The sequence below is a fragment of the Monodelphis domestica genome, chromosome 4 (genome assembly GCF_027887165.1).
Source record: "Monodelphis domestica isolate mMonDom1 chromosome 4, mMonDom1.pri, whole genome shotgun sequence".
In the NCBI taxonomy this organism is placed as follows: Eukaryota; Metazoa; Chordata; class Mammalia; order Didelphimorphia; family Didelphidae; genus Monodelphis; species Monodelphis domestica.
Window position 1 is genome coordinate 144,485,268 of NC_077230.1, and position 26,861 is coordinate 144,512,128.

Here is a 26,861-nt window from a genome sequence, read left to right on the forward strand (position 1 = left end):
GTCTTATGCATAAATCAAAATGATATAAGCTACTCTGAGAAATGTACCAATGGGGAAACCTTGTCTAATTGTTCCTTGATCATTACTATGAAGAGTGGCATAAAACAGAAAGATGTGTGTTCATCACATATGTTTATCATCATCTTTGAGTTTGTTCAGCAGAGTCAAAATAGTGGAGGGATTCTCTATAGAAGGGGAGATCCTCCTATTCTTTTTTGAAGATGCCATTGTACTATAAATACATTAAGCCCTAGAATATTATAGAATCTTTTACCGAAGATGTATAATCACCTAAAAGAATAAAGTCTAATTATACACACAGGAAAAACCAGGTGAAGAATGTCTATGTCTAGATTATAAGAGATAACAATGAAAAACTCATTTAAAAAGATCCATTAGTGCATATATCTGGGGCAGCAATGCATATGGACAATGAACTGGACCTAAAATTGAAGATAAGAGAGCTGTTTTTGAGAGATTGTGCAGTGCTATTAGTGACCCCAATCTTCTACCCAAACAATATATTATTTTAAAAACATCAATATTTTTTCATTAATAATTTTGTCTATAAATAATATTTGAAGAGAATCTTTAAGGTTTACTGATAAATCTTTTTTTAAAACATTTAACAACTAATGAAGAATGAATGTTAACTTATTTTCCACTTTTAGGCAATTGCTATTGTACAGATATGGTATGATACAGATTATTACTTATTATTATTAAATCCTGGCAATTCCCTTCCATATAATCATCAAAAATGGTCTTGAATAGTATGTAGATTATTCTCACAAAATTTGTATAATGATGGGAAAGTAGGTATGTAGGTCAATAGTTATTGCTATTCTTTCAATTACCTTTTTTCAGTAATAATAAGGTCCAAGATTTTTTTCCCCAAGCTTTTGCTGCCCTTCCCTCTTTTAGATACCTTGAGAATTTATCCCTCAAGACCCTCAAAATTGTGTTGCCTCCAGCATGAACTTCCTCTGAGTATACCTGTTCTATTTTAGTGGTTCTTCTCATCTTTGTTTTTTTTTTCTTAAATGCCATTTCTAATTCACTGCACAAGCACCTAAAGGATTGCAGTGTTAAGAACCTGAATGTGGTGGCTCCCTATATTGTGATAGAAAAAAAAAAAAAGAGTTCGTATTAGACAAACTTGACAGGTGTTTCCTATATGTCTTCTGTCTGTATTCCTTAATCCCTAAATGCTTTTAAAATGAGTTGATTTAACTGGGTATCTCATTGAATTTTCTGTATACTTTTTTTTAACCTGTACAGTTCCTTGTTTTATGAAGCAATTCTGCTCATCTTCTTCCTCCATTTACCTTCAAAATATTTTCAAATGAGTTTACTTTCTAAATTTTTGGTTGTCATATCTCTCTGTCTGGCACAGAAAGTGAACATTTGCTGACTGATGCAGTTTTGAAGTTCTTTTGGTCTACTCATTGTGGTGACTGATTTATAAGACCCTAAGGAAATGTAAGTCTGTGTCGACATCTGTTCTTTTACCCATTTCCCATTTTTGAGGATCTATAGCAAAATATTCCTGCAATAGAATATTTTCAGATTCTTATAAATTGTCCTCTAACTGTGCATCTTTAAACCACGTAGCTAGGTAGCCTGATGAATCTTATTACAAAAAGAATGTCTCAAAGATTTGGGAAATCTGTTTAGGAGAAAAGTTGTAGAGTTATAAAATAGTTGCTCTAGAGTTGAGAAAAGGAAAAAAAAACATAATTATGACAATAATGATTACTTTTGTGATAGTAAAGAGAAACAAGGAACTGCTTAAATAATGTTCTTAGCTTAAGACTAAAGGTACACAATAATATTTTCTTTCTGCAGAAATACTGGCCCAGATTTTCATTTTCTCAGAAACCTTTCATGACAACATTAATTGTCCTGAGAGCTGCATTCCTTCTGCTATGTCTAAAATAGGGAAAGGACTCTAGAATATAAAAGTTTGGCCACTCAAGGAAAAGGATATTTTGTCTAAAACTACCATTTGTGGGAAATTCTTAGGAATGCACATTCCATTGATTTCAGATGTTAAGCACTTGGTGTTGCTTTTAAGAAAAAAAAAAAGTAAACATTTCAGTTCATGGTTAAGACCATTAATGTGACCTGGTCATGGGAACCAGTGGGAACCGGTGAGAACTAAAATATTTGCACTGAGGGTGCTACAGAATTTGCATTTCAAATACAAACTGAAGTTTGATGGATATTTGATATAGTACAATGACTTAAATTTTTCTGTACCATCAAGAATAAATCTTTTTAGCTCCCTTCCCATACACATACATTCAGGAACACCACCAACAGGGGAACCTCTGAGTCCAAAGGTGTTGGCCTGTACAAACTTCTGGAAGAACACTGAGTAGATTTATGTTGGCAAAAGAATAATGAATTTCATTTTCACAGAGGCCAAGGGATCAAAAGGAGATTTTTGCATCCTGCTCAAATTCTACAGGGAAAGAAGAGATTGGATGTGTCTTTTTGGAAATGTGTAAGACATTATTGGACACTAAGAATCCTGTGAAATGCCTACTTTCCATTTAAAATCTAGAAAAAGGTATCCAAACTAACAGTTCTTAGTTTCTACTTTAGCTAAACAATTCTAAAATCATTTACCCTCTATCTTCCTCAGATTCCTTAAATCTAAAATAGGGATAATAATAGCACCTATCTCCCAGGGTAGTATGAGATAGTATTTATAAAGCACTTTGCAAACCTTAAAATGCTATATAAAAGTAATGATGGTGATGGTAATGACAATGATGATTTTCATAGATTAAGACAAGAATTTGGCTAAGTGGAACATTTTCTTTGATGTTGGGGGCAATGTGAGGGAGTAAGGTGTAGGTGCTATATTCTGAGGAACTGAAAATTAAGAGAACAAGGGATGACTGGGTTAATATAACTGAACAGGGATCATTTAAATAAAAAAAAGGTTAGGAAAATATTGGGTTAAAAAAAATAGACCTTACACTTGTCTTCAGTTCTCATGTTTTATAAAATTCCTCATTTTCCATCTACCTGCACTTGTCCTCTAATAGGCATTTAATAGACATGGATGCTCTGCTTTTGACCTAGAAAAAGATTAAATCTGGGGTAGGGGAGATCCTCTGTTAATTGGGAAATGATAAAAAAATTTGTTCTATGAAATTTTGGACTATTACTTTACCTTGGGTAAGTCACTCTCTTTGGGACTCATTCATATAAAGTGACAAGTTTTACAGCTATGAATCTATAAATTACCACCAGAAAGCATGGTAAAAGCTTTTCAGGAGAAAGTTTCTAGATATAACATTTACATTATTTTCATGCTCTAAAAAGTTGGAAACCACAAACTATACAGAAAATTTTAAGTAATAATATGGTTTTTAAAAAGTTATGAAGCAAACCTAACTAGATTTGGAGTTAAAGAATAGCAACTGGGGCAGCAAACTCAGTTGGTATAAACCCTAAATATAATTGAAAGGTAAGTTTCTGTCTTAAGTCTTCTGTATCTGCCCCCCCCCCCAAATGAAGGAAATGCCAAAACAACAGTACTTCTAATAATAATCATAACAATGACAGATTTATATGACATTTTAAGGTTTATAATGCATTTATTCATGGGGAATAGTACAACTACTAATACCCTTTTTTACAAATTAACTATATTTATGTCACATAGGTGACCTTGGGTACATCACTTAACTACTTTGTCCCTCAGGTTCCACAGTTATCGGATGAGTCCCTGAGGTGACTCTTCCAGCTCTGGACGCGTAATCCTACGTTTGCTTGTTTGTTTTAAACCCCTACCTTCAAAGTATAGTTTCTAAGTTAGATGAGCAATAAGGGTTAGGCAATCAAAGTTAAGTGACTTGTCCAGGGTCACACCACTAGGAATCTGAGTGAAGAGTTGAGCCCTGGTCCTCCTAACTCCAGGCCTGGCGCTCTATCCACTGTATTACCTAGCTGCCCCTTTCACGTTTATAAAGCAAATTTAGTAAATTCTTATTTAATTAGTGTCAGCAAACTCAAAACTAAAAACATTTTTCCTGTTTCTGTGAGATCTTTTTAAACCCATTTGCAAGCGTACCAATTTCATCTGTGCACATTTAGACTTGTATCAGTTATAGGAAAAAAGAAAGCACGGTTGTCATAATACATCTTCCTTGCCAGATTATGTGTGGAGCAAAAATGACCCCGGCTTGGCTAGTCTCAAAATAATTTTAAAAAGGAATAGGATTTTACATATGCTAATACTTTGATATTTAATATATCCATTGATGTAAATCCTCTCTCCAACAATGCTGATCCTAATCAGTCCTAAAGCTTCTCACCCTATGTGATTCTTTCCCGTGTATCCTCTGCAGAAGATCAACTAAACAGGCTGGAGATGATCTTTCCAAAAAGACTTGGATCTCCCGGCATTTTGGGGTCACTGGGTTTGTCTTGGTTGTCTCTCTGTTGTCCCTCACTACATGACTTTTCACTCCTTTTCTGGCTCTCCGTCTCTCTGATGGAGCTTTTTATCACTTCTTGTACACAAGTCACCTTGGATGACAATACTATCACCATCATCATCATTAGTGTCATCGGTGTTTTCTATTTATATCATGCCCTTTCGTTATTTCAGTAATTCTGCATGGTAAAAGCCTCCGCTGTCATGATCTCTATTTTATAGAAGAAGAAACTGTGGCACAGAGACAGTGACTTTTCCTTTGTGATGCAGCTGAAAAGTATCCTTCCTCTATTTTGTGCATTACTCTCGAATGCAGTCTTCAGAGATTCTGGTCTTCCATAATTATCTTCCTTCACTTGAGCTATTCCTTCTGTCTGGAATGTTCTTACTCCTTTTCTTTGCCTGCTGAATTACTAGTTTAATTCTAATGCTACATCAGACTTGGTTGCTTCCTCCCTTCAGGAATAAGCTTTATTTTTATTTGTTTTTTGCAGGTTTTAATTAGCACTTTGTTGATACTCCTCTAAAGCCTTGACTATGTATTATTTTGATCCTATCCCGCTCCTTGGCAATCAACTCTATGAGGGTAAACATTGTATTTATCTAACTTTGTATCTCACTCAAGAATTAGCACAGTGCAAAATACAGCAAGAGCTTGATAAATGTTTCCTGAATGTAATGAATAATTTGATAATAATACCAACATTAGAGAATATATACGAGTGCTAATATGGATGCAAAGTGAAGATGGTAGCACTGAAAGTGTCCAGTTACTTTAATGGTCTAAATAACTTCTCTAATGCTACCATTAGCTCTCATTGAGTGCATTTTTAAGATCAGCGAAAAAGGCAGTGACTAGTGCCAGCTGTGAGAGGGACCTGCTGTCCACTCCAAATTACAAGGGAAATGGCAAAATCTTTTCACACAGGCCACTAAACAGATGGTAAGACATTTTAGTCATTATGGATGGGGGCAGAATTCAAACCAGTAACCCAAAGGTGAAAGGTTCTATATCCAATTATGGATTCCCAATTCCCATAACTGCTAAGATGCCTAGGGCCACATATTTTATTTACAACAAGGATGTATTGTACAAACTATATTTGATAAAAGAGGTAACTTCATGCTTTCAAGTTAAATCAAGGAATGCTTACTTAAGAGTTCTCTTAATTGAATCAAGCTTTAATTTTACTGTATAATCTTTTGCTCATCTTGATTATCCTGACAAAAGGAATCAATAAAATTAATACCCAAGTTGAAGAGCATATGACATGGATAGAAAGCGAAATGAGAGGATTCAAAAGAGATACCTGGGACCTCCGTAAAGGTTTCTCCAAGAACGGATACGTGGAAACTTAAGCCTGCCTCTTGAAGTCGCAGTAATGACCTAAAAAAGCTTTCTGGATCCTTATCATGTTCCCTAGAAACAAATACATATAATGCACATTGTATTATCTTAGTACATATATTAGAAAGAAGTATTTTGCTTACCACAGTATCCTTCTAGTATTATTTTGGCAAATGGGAGACTGGCAAGTTTATCCCTCTGTCCTTACATTATGCCATCAATAAGAATTGTTTTTTATTAACCTCTACAGACCTATCACTCATGATGCAAACCTACTGATACTGAAGTTTTAAGGCCTTTTCTTGCTTTTTCTTTCGTAGACAAATGTTTTACCCTTTCAAATTAAAAAGGTCAAATTACAGAAAGATAAATATGCCTTCCATTTCTCTGAATGGATGTCTCTTCAGACTAGGCAGGGATTAAAAAAAAAAAAGATCATTCTAGGCATCATCATCATCATCATTTCTACAATGGTATGGAAACAGACAAAAGATATTTTTTAATCTTCCTAATTCTTAATTCTCTTCTGCGGAGGCAACACAATCAACAAGTACTGTTTTGGATAGAAAGAACAAAAAGTACAGAAGTATAATTCTGTAAATAGGTATTTTAGTTATAGAAGGCATCTGATTCCTTAGTACACTGGATGAGGCAAAAAATAAATTTGTGAGTTTCTCCCACCTCCCACCCCCTCCTGGCCTTGGGCTTTTAAGTTGTTAATTGGAGGGTCTTAAATACTTTTAAAAAATAGACTCTAAAGTCTGCATATACTTACAAACTCGGCAAAAATCTCATATTAAACATATTAAAAGATTTGAATAAAAATAATTCCTTCCTGTAGCAATCGCCAAAACATTGGATCTGTTTTTTAAAAAATGTTAGCTACTTGTCTGTCTTCATGTAATGACAGAATGAGAGGTTAAAGGACATGCAAACGAATAAAAGTTTCTCTAATTCAGTAAATCAAATTAAAATGGAATGAGTTATTTTCTACATTCCAAGGTGTGAATATTACAGTATTTCTTGTGCTTAATTACACTGTTTTAAATTATCTTATTTCAGACAGATGTTGGCCAGATGTCTTTAAAATATTTGTTTTTTAATTTATTTGGATTTTCTACTTTCCCTTTTATTGTATAATAAAATAGAGGATCTATTGCCAATGGCATCTTCTCCTTCCCATGCTAATGACAGAGAACAAATCTGCAAGTTGATCAAACCACTCTGAGATATGAAAATTGTGTCATTCAGGAAATCTTAGGAAAAATGACATCTGCAACCCTAAATGTGTTAATTTATAATTTAGTCAATATTTTTGGTGTCATGAATTAAAACAAATGTATCTACTAATTAACATCTGAAATCACATTTATAATATTCTGGGATTATGAGGTCTTATGGAATCATATTATTTTAAGCAGTAACCCCTCAAAGCAGAATCATAGCCATTGCTCCATAAAAAGAACCAGGCCTGTTTTAATCTCAAACAATAACAAGAATGCAGTGGTAACAATGCCATCCCTCTTTATGACTATATTCACTTGGGTGGTTTTTTTGGACGCTTCTCATAAACACTGTCATATTAAACATGAACAATGACTTAAAGGACTCAGAAAATATATGGTATATGTACCTCAGGCACATGAATCAAATAATTACTGCATTTATTTATTTTAATTTTAATCTGATTTTTTAATAGACCTATCATCTTTTTGGTATGGGCTGTGTGAGGAACTCTACCAATGCAGATACGGGCCAGCTCTGTGACTGAGAGACTTATAGAGTTGCTTGAGGACATTAAGAAGGTAAGGGACTTGCCAAGGGGCTATGTTGGCTACATTTATCACTTAAAAATACATTATTCTTTCTTAAAAGGCATACAGATGATTTGCCAAAGGTACATCTATTTCTAAAAGGCCATGGAAAAAATTCTGGGACTTGGAGGGAAGCAATCCTTGTACCCCGATCTCATTTATGCGTTTAAAAGCTTCATGATCCTGAGCAAATTCATAGGAAAACATAGTTAGAGACAGAATGGAATTTAGTGATTCTATTTCTCTTAGCCCTGTCATTTTTAGCTGATAAAATAGGGAAAATAATGTTTGTAGGACCAGTCTCACAGCATTGTTATATGTAAGTAAGAAAATGTAAATAAAGTGCTTTGCTATCTAGATGTCTATTGCTATTATTATAATTTGAAAATGCTTACACTTACAAGGAACTGCTTTTGATGCTGGAGAAAATACAAAGTTTATAAAGCAATTCCTCTGCTACAACTTAAAATATCCACAGGGCAAAAGACAAAAACTATTCTGTATATTACAGGATAAATGCATTATTAGAGTGTTACTAGGACTGATATCCCTGAAAATGGGATGGATCAAGGAAGGTTTCATGGAGGAACAGAGATTTGAAGCAGATGGTAAGAAGGGCATTCAACGCAAGGGGAAGAGTGCAAGCAAAGACATAAATGCAAGAAAACAAATGATATGTTTGAGAGACAGAGCTGTTCAGTTTGGACGGAATGCAGACTATAGTGTGAGTTAGTAATATGTTAGAAGACTTGAAAAGTAGGGTGGCGCAAGATTATAGAGGATCTTAAATACTAAGCAGAGAAGTATTAAATTTACTCAGTAGACAATGAGAGCCAGGGAAGATTTCCAAGGAAGGGAAATGCCATGTACAAATAGATGCACTAGAAAAATTACTCTGGATGTGGTATAAAGGATGGAATGGAATGAAAGGGAAGAGACATACATGTTAGTAGACTATTACAAATTCCAAAAAAGTGCTGTACTACGAAAGTGAAAGAAAACTGGGGGTGGAAATAGAGAAGTTATGGTAACCTGTCTGAAGGTGAATAGGAAGAATAAAAAATAACACCAAATTTTCAAACATGGGAAATGGTTCATAGCTATGTCACTGACAAATATAATAGTAGGAAGAGCAGGTAGAGATGCAAATCTAGTGTTCAGAAGATAATTTGTTCATTTCCTATATAGAAATGGTGGCTAAAATTCTTGGAGGGAATGAGGTTGTCAGATTGCAGAGAGAGAAAAGATGATGAGAGAACATGCTCCTAAGCACAGACTGGAATAGAATGTGGGCTGGGTGTGTTGTACAAAATAAGAGCTGAAACACCTGAAGTCATTCCTTAGAGAAATGGCCCTGTACACTTCTGTGCCCTTGAGGAACGACAATATGGCAAGGGTGGAAGAGGGTTAGGTGTCAGTGAATGAGGAGAAGAAGGGGCAGTTTTAAGGACTGGCTGAGAACCAGGAGAGGATAGGAATGGTCAATGGTATAAAAGAATCACAGTGGACAAGAAGGATTTTAAAAGGTTTTAGATTTGGTGATGAAGACATCATTGGTGACCTCTGAGGCAGAAATTTCAATAAAGCAGGAGAAAGAAATGCACAATTATGAGAGGTTAAAGAAATTGTAGAATTGGGTATAAATAACTTTTCCAACAAGGTTAGGGTCACAAATAAGAGAACAGATACAGAACACTAAATAGATTGGAGTAGAAGTAGATAAAGTGGATGGATGGTGATGATGGTCCACAGTTTAATGACTGGAAGGATGTGAATAACAGAAGGATGATATATGATACAGTGAGTGCTGGTGGTGGGGAAGATAACAAATAATAGATTTAGAGTCAAAATTACGTTGGTTCAAATAGTGGCTCCAATACTCACTACCTATATGACCTTGAGAAAATTATTTTCTCTTTATGTGCTTTAGTTTCCTCCTCTGTAAAATGATAGTACTGCCCACCTGGAATACTCTCTTCCCTACTCACTTTTTTGTCATTCACTGCCTCATTTGGCACTTGATTTTGGTTTACTTAGCCCAAATAGTATTTCCCTAACAAATCCCATCTGATTCTAAAGAACCTTTCTATTTAACAGTTCTTCATTTATTTATTTATAGGAGTTATTCATTTATAGGAATATCCTTCCATTACTTATTTATTCTTTATATGGATTTCCCATTTTCTACTACTATTTTACATGTTTTCATTTATGTATCTTGTACTTTTGTAACACTATACTAAGCTCATTAAAGACAAGCACAATTTACTTAAAAAAGAATTTCTTAACATTTTTGGTGTGATGGAGGCCTTCAGTAGTCAGGTTGTCTATAGAACTTGTCTCAGAATGTTTTTTTTTAATATATGAAATAAAATACAATGGATTACAAATATTGTTATTTTTTTTAAAAGCTCCATGGACCTGAAGGTAAGAATACCTGCTTAGAGAATAGTACAACCTGTATATAGGAGGCACTCAACAAATGCATATAAAGGTCATGTAGTTTTGCCTGCATACATTGACAACTATATTTTAAAAGCTGCATCTATAGATATAAAAATAACTACTATTATATGGTCTGGATTTATTAAAAGTTTTTTTTTTTGTTACAATTCCCTTCTTATAGTTTTCTTCCCAGCTCCTTCTCAAAGAAAGAATTCAAGATGGCAGGCTTCATTTCAATGGGCAGAAAACTGGAGAGAGGCAGATTTTGGCTCTGTCTACAGAAGAGTTCTCTAGAGTCATGCAAAAATTGAATGTGTTGTCTTATGAAATACCTGCCACCAGAAATGTTCAACCCCCAAATAAGAAGTGATCATCTACCTGATATGTTACAGGGATTTTTTTCAATGACAGAAGGTTCTACTAGGTTGCTTCTAAGGTCCTTTTCAATATATACTTCTATGAAACAAATTTTAATAATCTACCTTCTAACAAGTATTTAGTTGTGAGCATTATAAAAATACCTAATATTTATACAATGTGCCATACACTGTGCAAAGCACTGTATAATTATTACTTTATTTTATCCTCAAGTTAAGTGCTATTATTATCTCCCATTTCACAGCTGAGGAAGTCACTTCAAGGGTCACACAGTAAGAGTTTGAGGTTGGATTTGAACTCAGATCTTCCTGACTAGACCCCTGTGGTTTACCACTTCATCATTTAGCTAACCCTAGGCATGCTGTAGAAGAGGAATGCATGCAAAGGATAGAAGCTGGAGATGGGTCATCTGTCAATCAAAGGAAGATTCCATTTGGAATGTGACTGGGAAACAGTTGGAGGCAAGAGTCAACTGCTTGACTGGATTTGAAAGTTTTTGGGCTTTCTGGCTGACTAAAGGAAGAAGTTGGTTTTATCTCTGGGACTTGGGATAATCAAGTTGGAGATGACCTGGCTGATTTGAAGGAAGAAGATGAAAGATAGTAGTTCTCATATATCTCTCTGACTGGTTCTGTTTCATGCTAGTGACTGAATTATCATTTCTCTCAATATCCTCCAATCCAACACTCACTGTAGAGAATAGGGGTATCCTACCCCTCTTACCTTATCCTCCACCCTTGTCCTGTCTTCCCCAAATAAATCCCTTGTTTGACAAAGAAGATTAAGAACTATTTCATTGAAACCTCACAGCTCACACTGAGTGACTTGAAGGGGACTGAAGAAGGGGTGAGGGGAGGCTGAAAGGCTTCTGAAGAGGGAGGTACAAAAGGGAGGAGATTAGGCAAAAAGAAGATAACTATCTGATCCATTAGTTATCTAGTATCCATCAAATATACCCTCCAAATATGCTGATTTTTAATTCAAGCAATCCAACCTAATCTAATCCAACAAATATTTATTAAGCAGGCAAAGCACTCAGAAAAGAAAAGCAAAAAAAATAGCAAAAACCAAAATTACAATTATCCCTGTCCTCAAAGAGCTTACATTGTGGGGGCTGGGGAAAATGTGGGGGACAGGGAGTAACATATGACAAGACTGCACAGTCCATGCTAATTTGAAGAAGAAGAAGAAAGTACAAACAAAATACTCTTAAGGTTTTATGATTAAAAAGACCAAAATAGAATTGAATTTGTGAAGGGAATGCTACAACATTGTAAATGGCATGCCTTATTTTCTATAACCCAAAGAAAATGATGTGTTGTGGTTTTTTTTTTGTTGTTTTGTTTTGTTTTGTTTTTTGGCTGACATGGAGAACTCCTATATGATACAGTCTCCCTTACTCAGCAGCAACTGCTAAGCTCACCAGATTGTCATGGCAATGATTGTGGAGGAAGATGAACACAATATGGAATGTCTGTTCTATAAAGAGTTGCTCAAAATGATGTGTTCTTGTTGTTACATATGCTGCGTTTTTTAGTTTTATAAACAGTATTAATTATGCATGTCCTCTTTTCTTATAGGGTCTAACAAACGGAGAACTGGAGTGGTTCTATCCATTGCCTTTCATAATACAGCAAAAAAGTAGGAAAAGTTAAATTTGTAAAGCAAATTCTTGCAGCTTCTGTCTTTTACTGTTTACTTATATTTTTCAAGCATTAATTCCATTGGGTTAAAAAATGGCCCTAATTACCTAATTCATCAAGAATCTAGGCTGCTGATTATTGCATTATATGATATTGTTTTTCTCAAAAAAAAAAAAAAGAGGGGACATCCCAAGTATGACAGGTTCCAGGAACTATCGATCTGCTATTTATTAGAAGTAATTGACTTCTGGTAACCAATCAAAGGATGTATTTATTCCAGATATCAATCAAATTAGTATTAAAGCTTTTGGAAGAATTTCTTTTTTTTTTAAACATCTTTATAATAACAACAGCTAGTATCTATATATCACTTGCAAAACTCTATGTATATGTATATATATGTTTCTGTGTAGTTATATATGCAATTATATATAATATTAAATAATATATAATGTTATCTCAAATATATATTAATATTCTCAAATATCAAATATGTAAATAATCTCAAAGGAAGCAAAGAAAAGCCAATAGCAGTTAATTCAGCTAAGGACAAAATTATAGGAAACAAACTTTATTAGTATAAGAAAAGTTGTCTTATATCAAACCATCATGATTTAGAATCTTTCAATAAATTTAATTTAAATATGTATAAACCATATAATTAAATGTATTATGAAAAATATATTTAAATATAAATATACACACATGCAATTAATTGAATCCTACCCAGGTAATCACTAATTGACTGTATATATGTTCTTTACGAACAAACAGCTAACAACAAATGGCTACTCAGCTGCTTAGCACATTGGCTAACTGTAATTGGGAAATTTTTAACAAAATAAATAAAAATATAATATAATATAGATAATGTTGGCTTGTGATTTTCTAAGGCAACCAGTTTCACTATTGGCCAGGTTAAGGCAAGGTTTCACTATTGGCCAGACTATGACTGCCAGCAATGAGCTAGGGTTTCACTAACTTTGTGGTCCCTGTTTCTCAGCGCCAAAAATAATAATGAAAAATTACTAAATTTGAAAAGAAAGTCAACTTCAAGTGCAAATATATTCTTTCAAATAGGTAGCTAGGTGGTGCAGTAGATAGAGCACTAGGTCTAGAGTCAGGAAGATATATGTTCAAATCTGGCCTCAGATACTTCCAAGCTGTGGGACTCTGGGCAAGTCTCTTAACCCTGTTTGCCTCAGTTTCCTCATCTATAACATAAGCTGGGAAAGAAAATGGTAAGTCACTCTAGTATATTTAGCAAGAAAACTCCAAATGGGGTTCACAAAGAGTCAGATATAACTGAAACAACTGAATGACAAACTCTTCTTTCAATCTACTGTAAATCTCCCTTTCTCTTTCAAAAAGTGAAACAAAACCACAAACAAAATAAATGCAAAACTGCTTAAAGACATTTGCTCAAAACATTAGGACAGTGTAGAAAGAAAAGGAAAATATTAGGACATCTGGATTCTAATTATATTTGCTAGTGATTACTATAAAGTTCTGGATAAATCACTTCTCTTTAGTAAATATAATAGCTAATAATTTCTAGCATTTACATAGGGCTTTAAGGTTTGCAAAATGCTCTTAGAAATTTCATCTCATTTCATCCTCATAGTGGCTCTGTGAGATGGGTGATTATATATGGTTATGAGCATTTTACAAATGAGGAAACTGAAGCTGTGAAAGAATAAGTGACTTGCCCCAGATTATACAGCTTTGAGGCCAGATTTGAACTCTGGTTTTCTTGATTCCAGGTCCAGGGCTCTATGTCCTGTGCCAACTGATTTCCTTAGGTGAAATTTCCAACCATTAATAAAAGCTAATTCTTGGTAGGTCAATGTTATATTATCCATTACATAATAATACTTCATTATCTAGAGAAACCATCAAGGAAAAAAAGGAGAAATTATTCATTTATGTAAAGTATACTTAGAAGAGATTTAACTACATAAATACTTTGCTGGAGTATAATAACTGAGAGGCAATATCACGAGATAAGGTAAGAAAGGTAGGCTGTAGCAAGAGTGTGGAGGAGCTTATATTTGAAACTAAAGAGTGTGTTTCATGTTGTCAGCATTGGAAAGCCTCTCCAGGTATCTGGACTTTATTCAGAAATATATACCTGTCTGGTAGCAGGAGAGGGTGAATCTTGAGATTCCCCCATCCACGTCAAAGTTCTCTTATTCATTGATTCTCCCAATATCTCACATTGTAACACTGGAAATTGAACTTCCAATCTGTTGTATTTGTGATATGGCTCTATGAATGAATTTTGTTTCTTGCTTTTGCGTTGGACTCCAATTTTCATAATGAAAGCTTCCCAAGAGAGCCCATGCCATGTATCCATTAAATTTATTTACATTTATGGTAGTAAGATTACTATTCTATAAAAAGAAAAAAAATCTGGCATATGCTCTATGTAACTGAATGTTAGATCCAATTTTATATTTTTGGTATTGTTATAAAACCAACTCACATTTCTTTCCAATTTTTTTTCGACTTTGTTTTTAATCATCTATTCTAATAAGCCTTCTATATGCCTGACATTTTGCTTAATCTTTAGTCTGAAAAGGGAGATACTATGGAGAACTTAAAGTATTGAAATAAAATATATCAGTTAAGTAAGCAGAACCAGGAAAATAATATCCATAATAATTAAGAAAATGTAAATTAACAATACAAAGTCCAATGTGACTTGACTATTATGACTAGCCTGACTCCAATAAGAATCTTTTCATGGAATCTTTGCCACAGGTGTCTGGAATAGGATGGGTGGGAATCTTCTAGGGTCTTTGAGATTGGCTTCCCCAAAAGAAGGCTGGACTAGCTGTCCTTAAATCTATTCTCACTTAACTAGTTGTCTTTTTTTTTTTAACCTTCTGCTCAATGTACATTAAGTTGTGTATAAGTATGCATTGAGTACTAGCAAATTCATATAAGAAAATCCATCATTCTTTAGTTCCTTCAGTTAATTATTTGTGTGATTGGGAAAGGCAAATAACTTCCCTTGACTCTAGTTTTTTTCTCAAAAATTAAGGGGGTAGAGGAGATGACCTGGGAGGTCATTTCTAACTCTAGCTTTATGAAGAGATGGAAGTGGTGGGGTACCACAGGTACAGAATGTTGCATTTGTCCCTAGGCATTTGGCTACTGTGGTTTTAGATTTTGTTTAACAGTTTTCTTCTGCTCCAAAGAAAGGCTACCTGTTGGTACACAAGGGGGTAAACATTCAGAAATGACTATGATATCAAATCAATAGGCATTAATAAAAGTTTTTAAGACACATCAATAAAATATATAATTATAACTGTAGTGGGAATCCTTCTAGATTCCCTTCAAAGCCTTCAAAGGCTGAATCTAGAAGGATTCCCACTACACTGTGCTCTCATGGCCCACCAAGAAAATCATCTCCAAACCATTGTGGACAGGTTCTCCACTGCAACAAAACTGTTTGGCCTGACTATCAGCCTCAGCAAAACAGAGGTGCTGTTCCAACCCGCACCAGGGAGGCCAATTAACCAGCCGTGTATAACTATCAATAGCACGCAGCTTTCTAACGTCAACACTTCCAAGTACCTGGGCAGCACCATCACCAACGACGGGTCCCTAGACCACGAGATCAATGCCAGGATCCAAAAGGCCAGCCAGGCACTCGGGCGGCTGCGCTGCAAAGTCCTCCAACACAGCAGTGTAAGCCCTGCGGCGAAGCTCAAAGTGTATACCGCAGTGGTCCTCAGCCGCTCCTGTACGGTTGTGAGACATGGACACTGTACCGGAAGCACATGAAGCAGCTGGAGCAATTCCACCAACGCTCCCTCCGGTCAGTCATGAGGATCCGATGGCAGGACCGAATCACCAACCAGGAAGTCCTCGACAGAGCCAACTCCACCAGCATCGAAGTCCTGGTCCTCAGAACCCAGCTACGATGGTCTGGACACGTCATCCTCATGGACCCACAGCGAATACCAAGACAGGTATTCTATGGTGAACTGTCAGCTGGACTCAGGAAACAAGGCCGGCCAAAGAAAAGATTCAAGGATCACCTAAAGTCCAACTTGAAGTGGGCTGGCATGACACCAAAGCAACTAGAACTCGCTGCCTCTGACAGAAGCAGCTGGAGAGCCCACATTCACCATGCCGCCACCACCTTTGAAGATGAGCGACGTCGACGTCTTGCCGCTGCATGTGAACGCCGACACCAGGCCACAACTGCACCTCCGTAACAGCTGGCGTCCCAGGCCCCATGTGCCATAAACTCTGCACCTCAGTCTTTGGACTTCAAAGGCACATGAGGGTACATCAATAGATGATAATGCACAAAGACAATAGTCATTCTCGATCACTGAGAGACTACTATACAATACAAAAAATTATCTACTTAACTAGTTCAAGAAAATATCAAACAGTGTAAGAGAAGAATAAAAAAACGAGGGAAAGATAGAGAATACAATTAAAACAACTCCAACCTGACCTATTTAAACAAGTTATTGATGACAAAAATGGAAGAAAGGCTATATGCACTAATTAGAACCATTTCATAAGTTTAATCAATGTAAATCAATTGCCACACTGCAGAGGCCAAAAGAGACTAAAAATCACCTTAGTCAACAAATACTAGATTAATCTGCCACACAGAGAGCCAAGGGCAATGCCAATTCAGAATCTATATAAACTTGGGGACAGCTAGGTGGCTCAGTGGTTAGAAAGCCAGACCTATTCCTGGATTCAAAACTGGTCTCAAGACACTTTTTAGGTATGTGACTCTGGAAAAGTCACAACCCCAATTACCAAGCCCAGTGAAGGCGAATCTTTTAGAGATGCAGTGTGCCAGGCCCTACCCCAGCCCACCCCAGACAAAATATTATGCCTCTCTCCTCCACTGAGTGCAAGATGCACCCTAACCCACCTTACCCGGCAATGTGGAGGGAGGAAGTGCTCCCATTGGGCTGCTAGAAAGAGGGTAAGCAAAGGGAGGAATATCCTCAGTGAGTGTAGGGAGGGGGAAGGGAGTGGCCTGAGAACTCTGCTCTCTTCCAGCTCTGCAGCCTGTGATCCACCCACCTTCCCTCATATGTGCTCCCATTAGGCTGCTGGGCAGAGGGGGAGGGGATGGGGAAAAAATGTCATCAGGCACCATGGAGAAGGGGAGGGGAGAAGTTCTGCAGAGAGAGATCTGCATGGCATCTTTGGTACCCATGCCATAAGTTTTCTATCACTGGCCCAGCCCGTACCACTTTTTTGCCTTAGGATCAATAAGTGGCATTGATTCTAAGATGGAAAGTAAAAGTTAAAAAAATTATACATATATATTTAAGCTTGATTATAAAATATTATGGAAATGACTGAAAAAAGGATCTAGATATCCTATTTCAAATCCAAAAAGAAAACTGTCCAGATCTTAAAACTAGATGGCAAAATAGAAAAAGAAAGAATCTACTGGCCATCTACTGAAAGAAACCCATAAATAAAAATTCCCAGGTACAACATAAACAAAATTCAGAAAACATATTAAAAGCAGTCAGAAAGAGTGAGTCCAAATACTAAAGAACTATAGTCAGGAGTACACACAACTTAGCCTCCCATAAATGATTAAACCAGAATAAATAGTTTACATTTTAATATGGGAAGATAGTACAAGTGTCCTTTTGAAGCACTACCATGATCAGAAAACAGGGAATCTAATAAGACAGAAGGCTCTCTGTGTGGTTCTATCTTGCTGATCTTAAAAAATGAATGGAAATAAAGGGGAAGAAGAATACATTGTGGGTAGGGAGAAGGGAAAAGCAAGTGAGAGATTATCTCATAATTGGGGGTATACAAGTAAACTAGTCTATACAAACAAGAAGCAAGGCAAGGGAACGCTATTACTCTAAACCTCTTTCTCAGAACTGGCCAAAAGAAGAAAGAATACACACACACACACACACACACACACACACACACACACACACACACACACAAATATACATACCCATATATACATATACACATGTAAGAGTCCAATATAGAAATATATTTCACTCAACAGGGAAATAAGAGGGGGCAAGAGAGAAGAGGGATTAGAAGAGAGTTAGTAAGATAGGGATTAATTTTAAATAATTAGTTTTAAGAAAAATAAACTCTAAAGGAATACGAAACTATTTATAGCTCCTTTTGAAATGGCAAAGATTGCCAATCTGAAAGGGTGCCTATAAATTGTTATATAGGTATATATAATCTATATACATATTCTTTTTTTTGGACATGGTCGGTTTGGAAATGTTTTACTTGATAAAAATACTTTTGCAATAGGAGTTTCCTTTTCATTCTCAATTAGGGAGGTGGAGAAAAGATAGACAACAGGATAAACAAATATGGAAAACAAGATAAAAATGGGAAAAAAATAGGAAATAAGAGGGAAGGCATTAGAATTAAGAGGGATTGGCAAAAGTCTCTTATACAAGATGGAGTTTTAGTTGAGACCTAAAGGAACCCAGAAAAACAATGAGGGAGAACATTCCAGGTGAAGGGAAGCAACCCAAGAAAATACACAGAACTGAGAAATAGAGTATTTTATTCATGGAACAGCCAAAACGTTAATGCCACTAAATTGAAGAGTATCTCATGGAGAGTAAGGTATAAGAAGACTAGAAAGGCAGGAGACTTAAGTTAAAAGGGAGCAAAGTTATGAAGGAACTTGAACTCCCAGTAGAGCATTTTGTATTTGTTCCAGGAATCCCTAGAGTTGATTGAGTAGGGTTAGGGTGCTCTGTTTTCGTTTTGGTGGAGACCACCAGTATTGAATATATCTCCTCTAAGACTTAACAGACCATCTTTGAGTGTCAACAAACAAAAAAAGTCATCACTGTAATAAATGAACAATTCCAAATTTGCTTAGACTATTCCTCGGACAACAGATATATAATTTACCACTATACCAGTAATTAAAGCCTTTTCAAACTATTAAGACTGGCAACAGGGTAAAGTTTGCCAGCATAGCAGCATCTTAGAGTATGTGGAGAAGATTTAGATGTGAGAAGTCTGAAAAGATAAGAAGTTACTTGTGCAGAGCATTAAATGCCAAACATTAGAGCTTATATTTAAGTTCAGAGAGGAAAAGAAGACAGTAGAATTCTTTAAGCAGGATCCTGACATGGTCAGACCTATGATTTAGAAAAAAATTATCTTGGTCATCAAGTTGAGGACAGATTAGAGTATGCAGAGACTTCAGGCAGGGAGATGAGTTAGAAGGCTGGTCTATACCAGCCCCTGGGATGATGAGACATTTGAGTAGGACTTTACCACCTATCTTAATATATGCTTTTGTTTAGGTTTATATGCCAGTGCCTTGCATATAACAGTAATGGCTCTCCAACTATTTGGTAAATAAATAAATGGATAACTAAAATAAACCAGAGAATATAATTCTGATCCAGTACACTTAGAGCATTTTCAAATTTTTCTTCCTACAAATAATTTCATAATTGAGAATCATCTATTGAAGCTTTACTCATCTTACTGAAGATTTTGAGAAATTCTGATTTTTCTTTTCTTTTTTTTTTACTTCTACAAAAGCATTTCAACAGTTTTAAAGGTGGGCCTACCACCAGCATTTTCTTAATTCAGTTTCAATATTGGGATGAAATGAGATACTCATAAGTCATTGAAAAATTAACAGAAGGACTTTTACTTTTTTAATTTTACTTTGCCCTAAACCAGGAAGGGCATGCAACAAAGATACAGTCCTCTTCCTTATCTCAATATGGAAATGTATCTAATCAACAAGGCAGAATGTGGTGATTTTTATAGTCTTTAAAAATCAAGGTTGAATCTACCAAGTTAGAGATCCCCATTCCACATGAATGGAATTTTTTATGCCCTTAAGCAATTAGGATATTTTATCTAAGAAGATAGGAATCAACCAAGTTCTAAGATCAGCTTTGTTACCTTTTAGGGAAAACTAATTCCTACTATGGAGAAATGAGAAGTTGGCCTATCACTTGTTTTTGAATTTTCACTTATTCAGTCATTTAAAATATTTATGTTAAAGCTATCTGTTAATATTTAACCTCTAAGTTATCAACAGAACAAACTGATATTTTACAAATACAAAACATTATTCATTAAAAATGAAACGTAGGTCATTCATTCAACAACAAATTATTATAATGAATCCAGATGATAATAAAAAGCATAACATAAAGTTTTTTCTTTTCTGCAAAATAAAATTCTATCTTTTTCTCAAACATATCTTAGTCTTCTACTTTAGTATTTTAATTCAATATATTTTCCAAACCTAGTAAAAATAACAGCAATAGGTAAAAAAAGGTATATCTTTATTGGCAGATTTAGCAAATATATAAATACTTAGATATATAGAACAGACAAATTAGGGGTCACTGCTTTTCTGAAGCAGTTTTCATGTAATAAAAGTTTTCTAAAATGAATTTTTCTAATAGTATGCTTTCTAGTCAACAAGGGCTTACTGAGTATGTACTTTGTGCAAAACCCTGTACTCCATCATTTTTTAAGAAAAAGAATAAATAAACCCTATAGCCTTTGCAGGAAGAACAAGCTAGTTAAGGAGACAACTTCAACCTATTACGAAACATTAAAGTGCATGATGAAGCTGTTTATGATTAAGTGCTGGAAGTAGCATAGGAAATTAATACTATAAAATTTCCTATCTTCTCCAGCAGCTTGGCCCTGCTAGCATTCCCACCCTTTCTTTTCTTTTAATCTGTCTCTTTCTACAGGTTACTTCCTTATTGCCTATAGTCCAGGCTCTCTCCCATCCATAAAAGTCTTCACTTAATAGGTTCATCTCTGATAGTTACTGTCCTCAATATCCCCTCTCCTTCCTAGCTCAGAATGCTCCTCTCCCTCATCTCTGCCTTTTATTCTTCTGGGATTTCTTTAAGTGTCCACTCAAATTCCACCTTCTGCAGGAGTTTTATTTTGGTCCTCCAAAATACTAATGCCTTTCCTTCTTAAAACTCTCTCTATATTTTGTATATATCTAGATATTTATGGGTTGTTTTCTCCATTAGAATGTGGACTCCTTGAGAGTATGGCCTATTGGTTTATTTTTTTCCCCTTTGTAGCTAAAGCACTTAGCACAGTGGCTGGCACAATGTAAGTGCAATAAATGTTTCTTGATCTTTTTTTTTGGCAGATAATTTGCAGTTGTCTTCTTTCTGCTTGGTGCATTTGGCCATATATAATTAAAAAAAAATATATATATACACATTTATAAACAAATAAAGATAAAATAAAATAAATAAAATAAAAAAAAACACCTGGTCACTTTTAATGTAAAAATACATAAATACAGACAAAAAAATAAATCATTTTAAAAATTCCATCCCTGTTGTTCCTGCTCCCTCCATTCTGCTAGCCTGGCTCTTGGCTGTGTCAGTATTCCAGGTGGGGATAAAAGAGGGAAATTTCAATTAATTCATTTTTTATTGCAGGGTAGCTATTCTAATAAATTGGTTGGGGAAGAAGGTAAGAATAAATTCCTTACATGAGATTTTGGGCTAATCAGAGATTTTAATTTGTCAAACTATACTCTGGGTCCATGAAAGCAGGTAACCAAGAATTGGCTGTATCTTAAATGAGATGTTGATAGAAACATTATATGCCATCTTTAACAGTGAACTGACGAGTCATATGACAATATGAAAGATTACACCAAATGATAATTCTGAGGCATATTAGAAATCAGCTTCTTCTTAAAAAGAAATTGACATTCCTCAGTTGATGGCTCATGGTAGCCATCTTGTTAAACACTGAAATAATTTGTAATATTGACAGTGTGGGTGCCTGATGTAAGAGACTCAAGGAAAAAAAAAGTCTCTATCCGGCTTTAGTAATAATCTAATAATCATAAAAAATGTGAAGGGACATTTGGTAGCCTTTTATAGACTGCATTTACAAGGCAGATGCTGCTCCTTAGAAGTGTTTGCTCTGTATCTCAATTCCATTTTTCTGTACAGTGTGTACTTGTTTTGAGAAAGATGAAAATGAAGATAGAAAAAGATAATAACTTTATTTAGGCATTTCTTTCTCTAGAGGTGAGTTGTATGAAATAAAAAAGTAAAATCTAAATCCATTTTAATCTGTAATGTTTTGCAAAAGTGATAAACATTAAGGAGTAAAGTTCATTGTAATATATACCACGGAGTTATCTTTTTGATGATTTTATGATAAATTGATAAGTTTAATCAAATGTTTCCTACCACATTATTTTTTCAAAATTTCATAATATTATGCTCTCTGCTGGATTCTTTAGAAGGGACCAAAAGGTAACCTTTGCTGTGATGATGATATCTCTTCTAATACAAATGAAACCATACTTATTAAATACCTACTTCTTTTGCCAGTTACTATACTAGGCACAGGTGACATAAAGATAGATACAATAGACCTGAGGAGTAGAGAAGAAAAGAAGAAAGACATGTACCTGAATAACTGAGTTCCAAAGGAAAAAGCAGTATAAAGGAGAAGCCCTGGTAAAGTGCCATGAACAATCTAGAGATTTTTAAAGGGAAAATCAATGCTTCATGGAGGGGTTAATACTCAAACTGGACTTTAGAGCGTGTAGGACCTTCAACAGGTGGGATAGAAATCAGCATAAGTAAATTGTTGTTTGACCCTCCTTTTCAGAGGACTTAAGACACCATGGGATGGTACTGTGAGAGAATTAAATTGAAGGAGGAAGTTGTCAATTTCACCCCTTCTTCCAGTCACCCAAGTCCAGTGGCAAAGCAAAAATCAGGATGACTGGTGATTTAAAAATACATTCCAAATAAGTAAATAAAAGATCATTAATGTAAATGAGCACTATCTTATCAACTCTGCACTCTTGGTTTTGATTTTATCACTTAACTGAAAATGTTTTCTTCAAAGTTGTCAATAAAATCTAATCAATGGAGATGACAGTCTTCTCAATTCTTACATTCTGCATTTGACACTGCTTACCACCCTTTCCTCTTAGAATTTTTTCTTCTCTTGGTACTTTTGTGACATTGGGCTCTCTTGGTTGGTCACCTACCTATATGACTGTTCCATCTCAACAACCTTTGTGAGTCCATCATCCATATCCCATCCCCTAACTTGGAGTGTTCCTCAAGGTTTTTTTCCCCTCCAGATCTTCTCCCTCTCAATGATCTCTTCCGCTCTCATGAATTTAACAATCATCTATATGCAGCTGACTCCCAGACATATAATCTCTCCTAGTTTTGTTTTAAGCTTCTTTCTTGCAACTCCAACTGTCTTGGAAAAGAGGGAGTACATTCTAGATACTGGGGCTGGCCTGCTCAAAGACACAGATACAGGGAACTGAATGTCTACATTAGGAAAGAGTTAGGAAAGCAATTTGGTTGGAATATATAATGCATGAAGGGCAGAACTATGAAATCAGTCTGCAAAGGTTTCTTAGAACCAGACTGCCAAAACCTTTAATTGATAAGTTTAAAAATTTGTACCTTATTTTAGAGTCAGGAGGAATCTCTTGAAGATTTTTGAGCTGGGAATGACAATGGTCAGACCTGTTGCCTTAGAAAGAGTATTTTTTTAGGTATCTGGAAGATGGAGTAGAAAGAGGAGACCCTGGAAATAAGAAAACCAATTGGAAGACCCTTGCAATAGATGAGATGAGATGTGATAAAGGTCTGAACTATGATGGAGGTCCCAATAGTAGAGAGGGAAAGATCTAAGAAGTATTATGGAAGTAGAATCATCAAGATTCCATAAAAGATTCCATATATGGAGGTGAGGGAGAAAGAAAAATCAAAGATGGTTCAAGTTACAAATCTGGTAGGCTGAGTAGAATGAAGCAAATTTTGAGGAGGTAGGTATAAACTGTTACATGTTTTGGACATTCCAAGTTTGAGAGGTCAAGCAATTTTACAGCTAACAAAAGAGACAAGCTGGATTTGGCAGTCCTCAGTATGGAGAAAAGAACTGATCTCACAGAGAGGAGCTAATGAGGTAACCAAGAGAAGAAAAAGAAGGGACTTGCGACTGCTATGTTCAGGGGAAGAGAGATGACAAAGAAAGGGGGGCTGGAAAGGATGAATCAAACAGGAAAGAAAAGAAGCAGTACAGAACAGTATCACAGAAGCCCAGGGCCAAGAGAATACCCTGGAGAAGGGAGTAGTCACCAGGATTAAAAACTATAAAAAGTTAAGTAGGATGGGGACTATGAGAAATTCACTAGATTCAGCAGTTAAGAGATCTCTGGAATCCTTGCAACAGTTTTATTCAGATGGGGGAGTTGGGAAAAGAGAGGGCAAAAAGAGATGTCAGTTTGTCAACATTTATTAAGCATCTATTAAGGGCCAGTCCAAAAAAAAAAAAAAGCAAAAGATATCCCTTGCCTTTAAGAAGCTCACAATCTTATGAGGGAGACAACTTGCAAACAACTATGTGCAAACAAAATATTTTCAAAATAAAGTTGAACATAATCCATGGAGGGAAAAGGATAGCATTACATGGGAATTCCTGTAGAATGTGGGGTCTCAGGAGAAAAATTGAAGGAATCCAGGAAAGCCAAGAGGCTGCAATGAGGAGAGTATTCCAAGCATGGGGAGGGCCAATGAATATACTACAGTTTGGGGATAGATAGCATGCCATATGTGAGGAACAGGAAAAAGGCTAGTGTCACTGGATCACGAAGTCCATGGGTGGGTATGAGGTATAATAAGACTGGAAAGGTGGACAGGAGCCAGGTAATGAAGGACTTTAAAAGCCAAATGAAAGGTTTTTAAATTTGATTTTGAAGGGAATAAGGAGTCACCAGAGTTTAATAAATTAGCAATTTATTAACTTATAATAATTTATGGTTTTAAATAATAATAAAATTAATAAATAGGAGAATGAAATGGTCAGATTTCAGATTTAAGGATAAGCCATTTTAGGAAGAGCAATTTGACAGCTAAGTAGAGGATGGATTGGAGTGAGGAGAGACTTAGGGCAAACAGTCTAATCAGCAGGCTACTGCAATAGTTCAGGTGAGAGAGGATGAGGGCCTTCACTCAAAGGTTGTAGCAATATCAGAGGAGAGAAATGCTATAAAGGTGCAAATGACAAGACTCGACAACTAATTGGTTACAAGAGGTGATAGTGAGTGAGGAGATAAGGATGACACCTAGATTGTGAGTCTGGGGGACTGGCAGGAAAAATGATGAATTCAGTTTTGGACATAAAAGTTGAGGATAAAATGTCTATGGGATATCTAGCACAAGATGTGCAAAAGGCAGTTGGAAATGGAGACTGGGGATCAGGAGAAAGGTTAGAACTGGAAAAAGTAGACTTGAGGCATGTGCAGAGAGTGGAGTGGGTAGTCAAGAAATGGAAGCAATGATCAGAGGCTACTTTTTAGGAAGAAAAAAAAGGACCACAGGCTACTCTTTTTTATGGAGAAAAAAATTCAGAATAGTTTGAAAGGATAGTGGAATCATGTGCCATTTTTTCAAGAATGGGGTACTATGTGCATTGATAAGATGAAAGAAAAAGGGCCAACAACAAAGAAGAAAGTAATGAGAGATTAAGAAAAAAGGTCTGATTGAGCTGTGTGCAGCATATGAAAGGATTTATAGATACAAGAGGAAAAGTGAATTTGGCAAAAGGCAGACCCAGTTCTTGGAGCAAATGAAGAGACAATATGTGGTGATATAGAATGTGTGAATGAAGTGAGGACAAGAGTGGGGATGGGAAAGGAAATCCTTGTAGAGGGTGGCTATTTTCTCAGTAAGTAGGAAGTGAGTTTTTAGGCCAATAGGAAAAGGGGAGAAGATGTGTAAGAAGTTTGAGGAGATGAAATATCCATCTGGAAGAATGTGATAGGCATTCAGTGAGGGAAGAATAAAACCAAGTGATGTGCACTTAATAATTGCAAAATGAAAGATTCAATTTAAAAAAAAAATTAGCAGACCTAGTTTGGCAGTGTTCAACAGCACATTAATGTATTGCAGCCACAACTGAGGTCTGCTAAACATTTTTTACTGAACATTTCCTGAGGGAGAAGGCAGATGGTGAAGGTATTTAAGGGTTGAGATTTAGCAAGACAAATGGTCCAGGGGACAAAGAATTCAAGAACAGAGGACAGAATAGAGTTCAGCTGATAAAGGAGAAAAGAAGAAAAAACCAACAATGAGCCAAGAACTGAACTCCTTGGAAGAGGAGAAAGAATGACTTGGAGACTGACAGACACCTAGGGGATGGGAAGAATGAATCTTATAGGAGCAAAGGTGGATGAGTGATGGAAAGTCTGGGACAGGGAAGGAAGATCAAGGACTGTTACTCCTCCTCTCCAAGTATGTATATCAAAGGGCAGAACTAGGGAGAGTGGTCAGTGTGTGAGCAGCAGAAATTGGGAAGTGTGAATTCTGGGATGAAGGTGTAGTTGTTAAAAATAGAGTCTGGGGTTCCAGAAGCCTCAGTGGGAGAGCAGAAAATGATATGGACAGTGAAAAAGTAAAGTTAATGAGGAGGAGAAGGGGGAAGCAGGGATGATTTTTTTGCTTCAGAAGATGCCTGAATCACAGGACTAATACCAGTAGGAGCTGGGAATTTGCCAGTGGAGTTTTGCCATGGGAGAATATAGATTTTTGTAATGATTGAGTGTACAGGTTCAAAGCAAGGCAAGATGAAGACAGTTTCCCTAGCTTGTCACTGCAGAAGGGAAGGCTTTGGGTAAAAGATTGCCTCATATACACGTGTTTTGATCAAGAAATTTTTTGTTTTGGGGTCCCTTGGGTCAGTAGTGTCAAACTAGAAATGGG

General features: G+C 35.9%; 1 protein-coding gene across 7 annotated transcripts in view; it reads right to left on the reverse strand.

The window, feature by feature from the left end:
• Positions 1-26,861, reverse strand: part of GTDC1 (glycosyltransferase like domain containing 1) — a 437,921-nt gene that overhangs the window by 28,101 nt on the left and 382,959 nt on the right. For all 7 annotated transcript variants that reach the window (XM_056793819.1, XM_056793817.1, XM_056793818.1 and 4 more), the window contains one exon: positions 5,767-5,876. In XM_056793819.1, the coding sequence (XP_056649797.1) occupies positions 5,767-5,876 (110 nt within the window). The remainder of the gene's footprint in view (positions 1-5,766; positions 5,877-26,861) is intronic.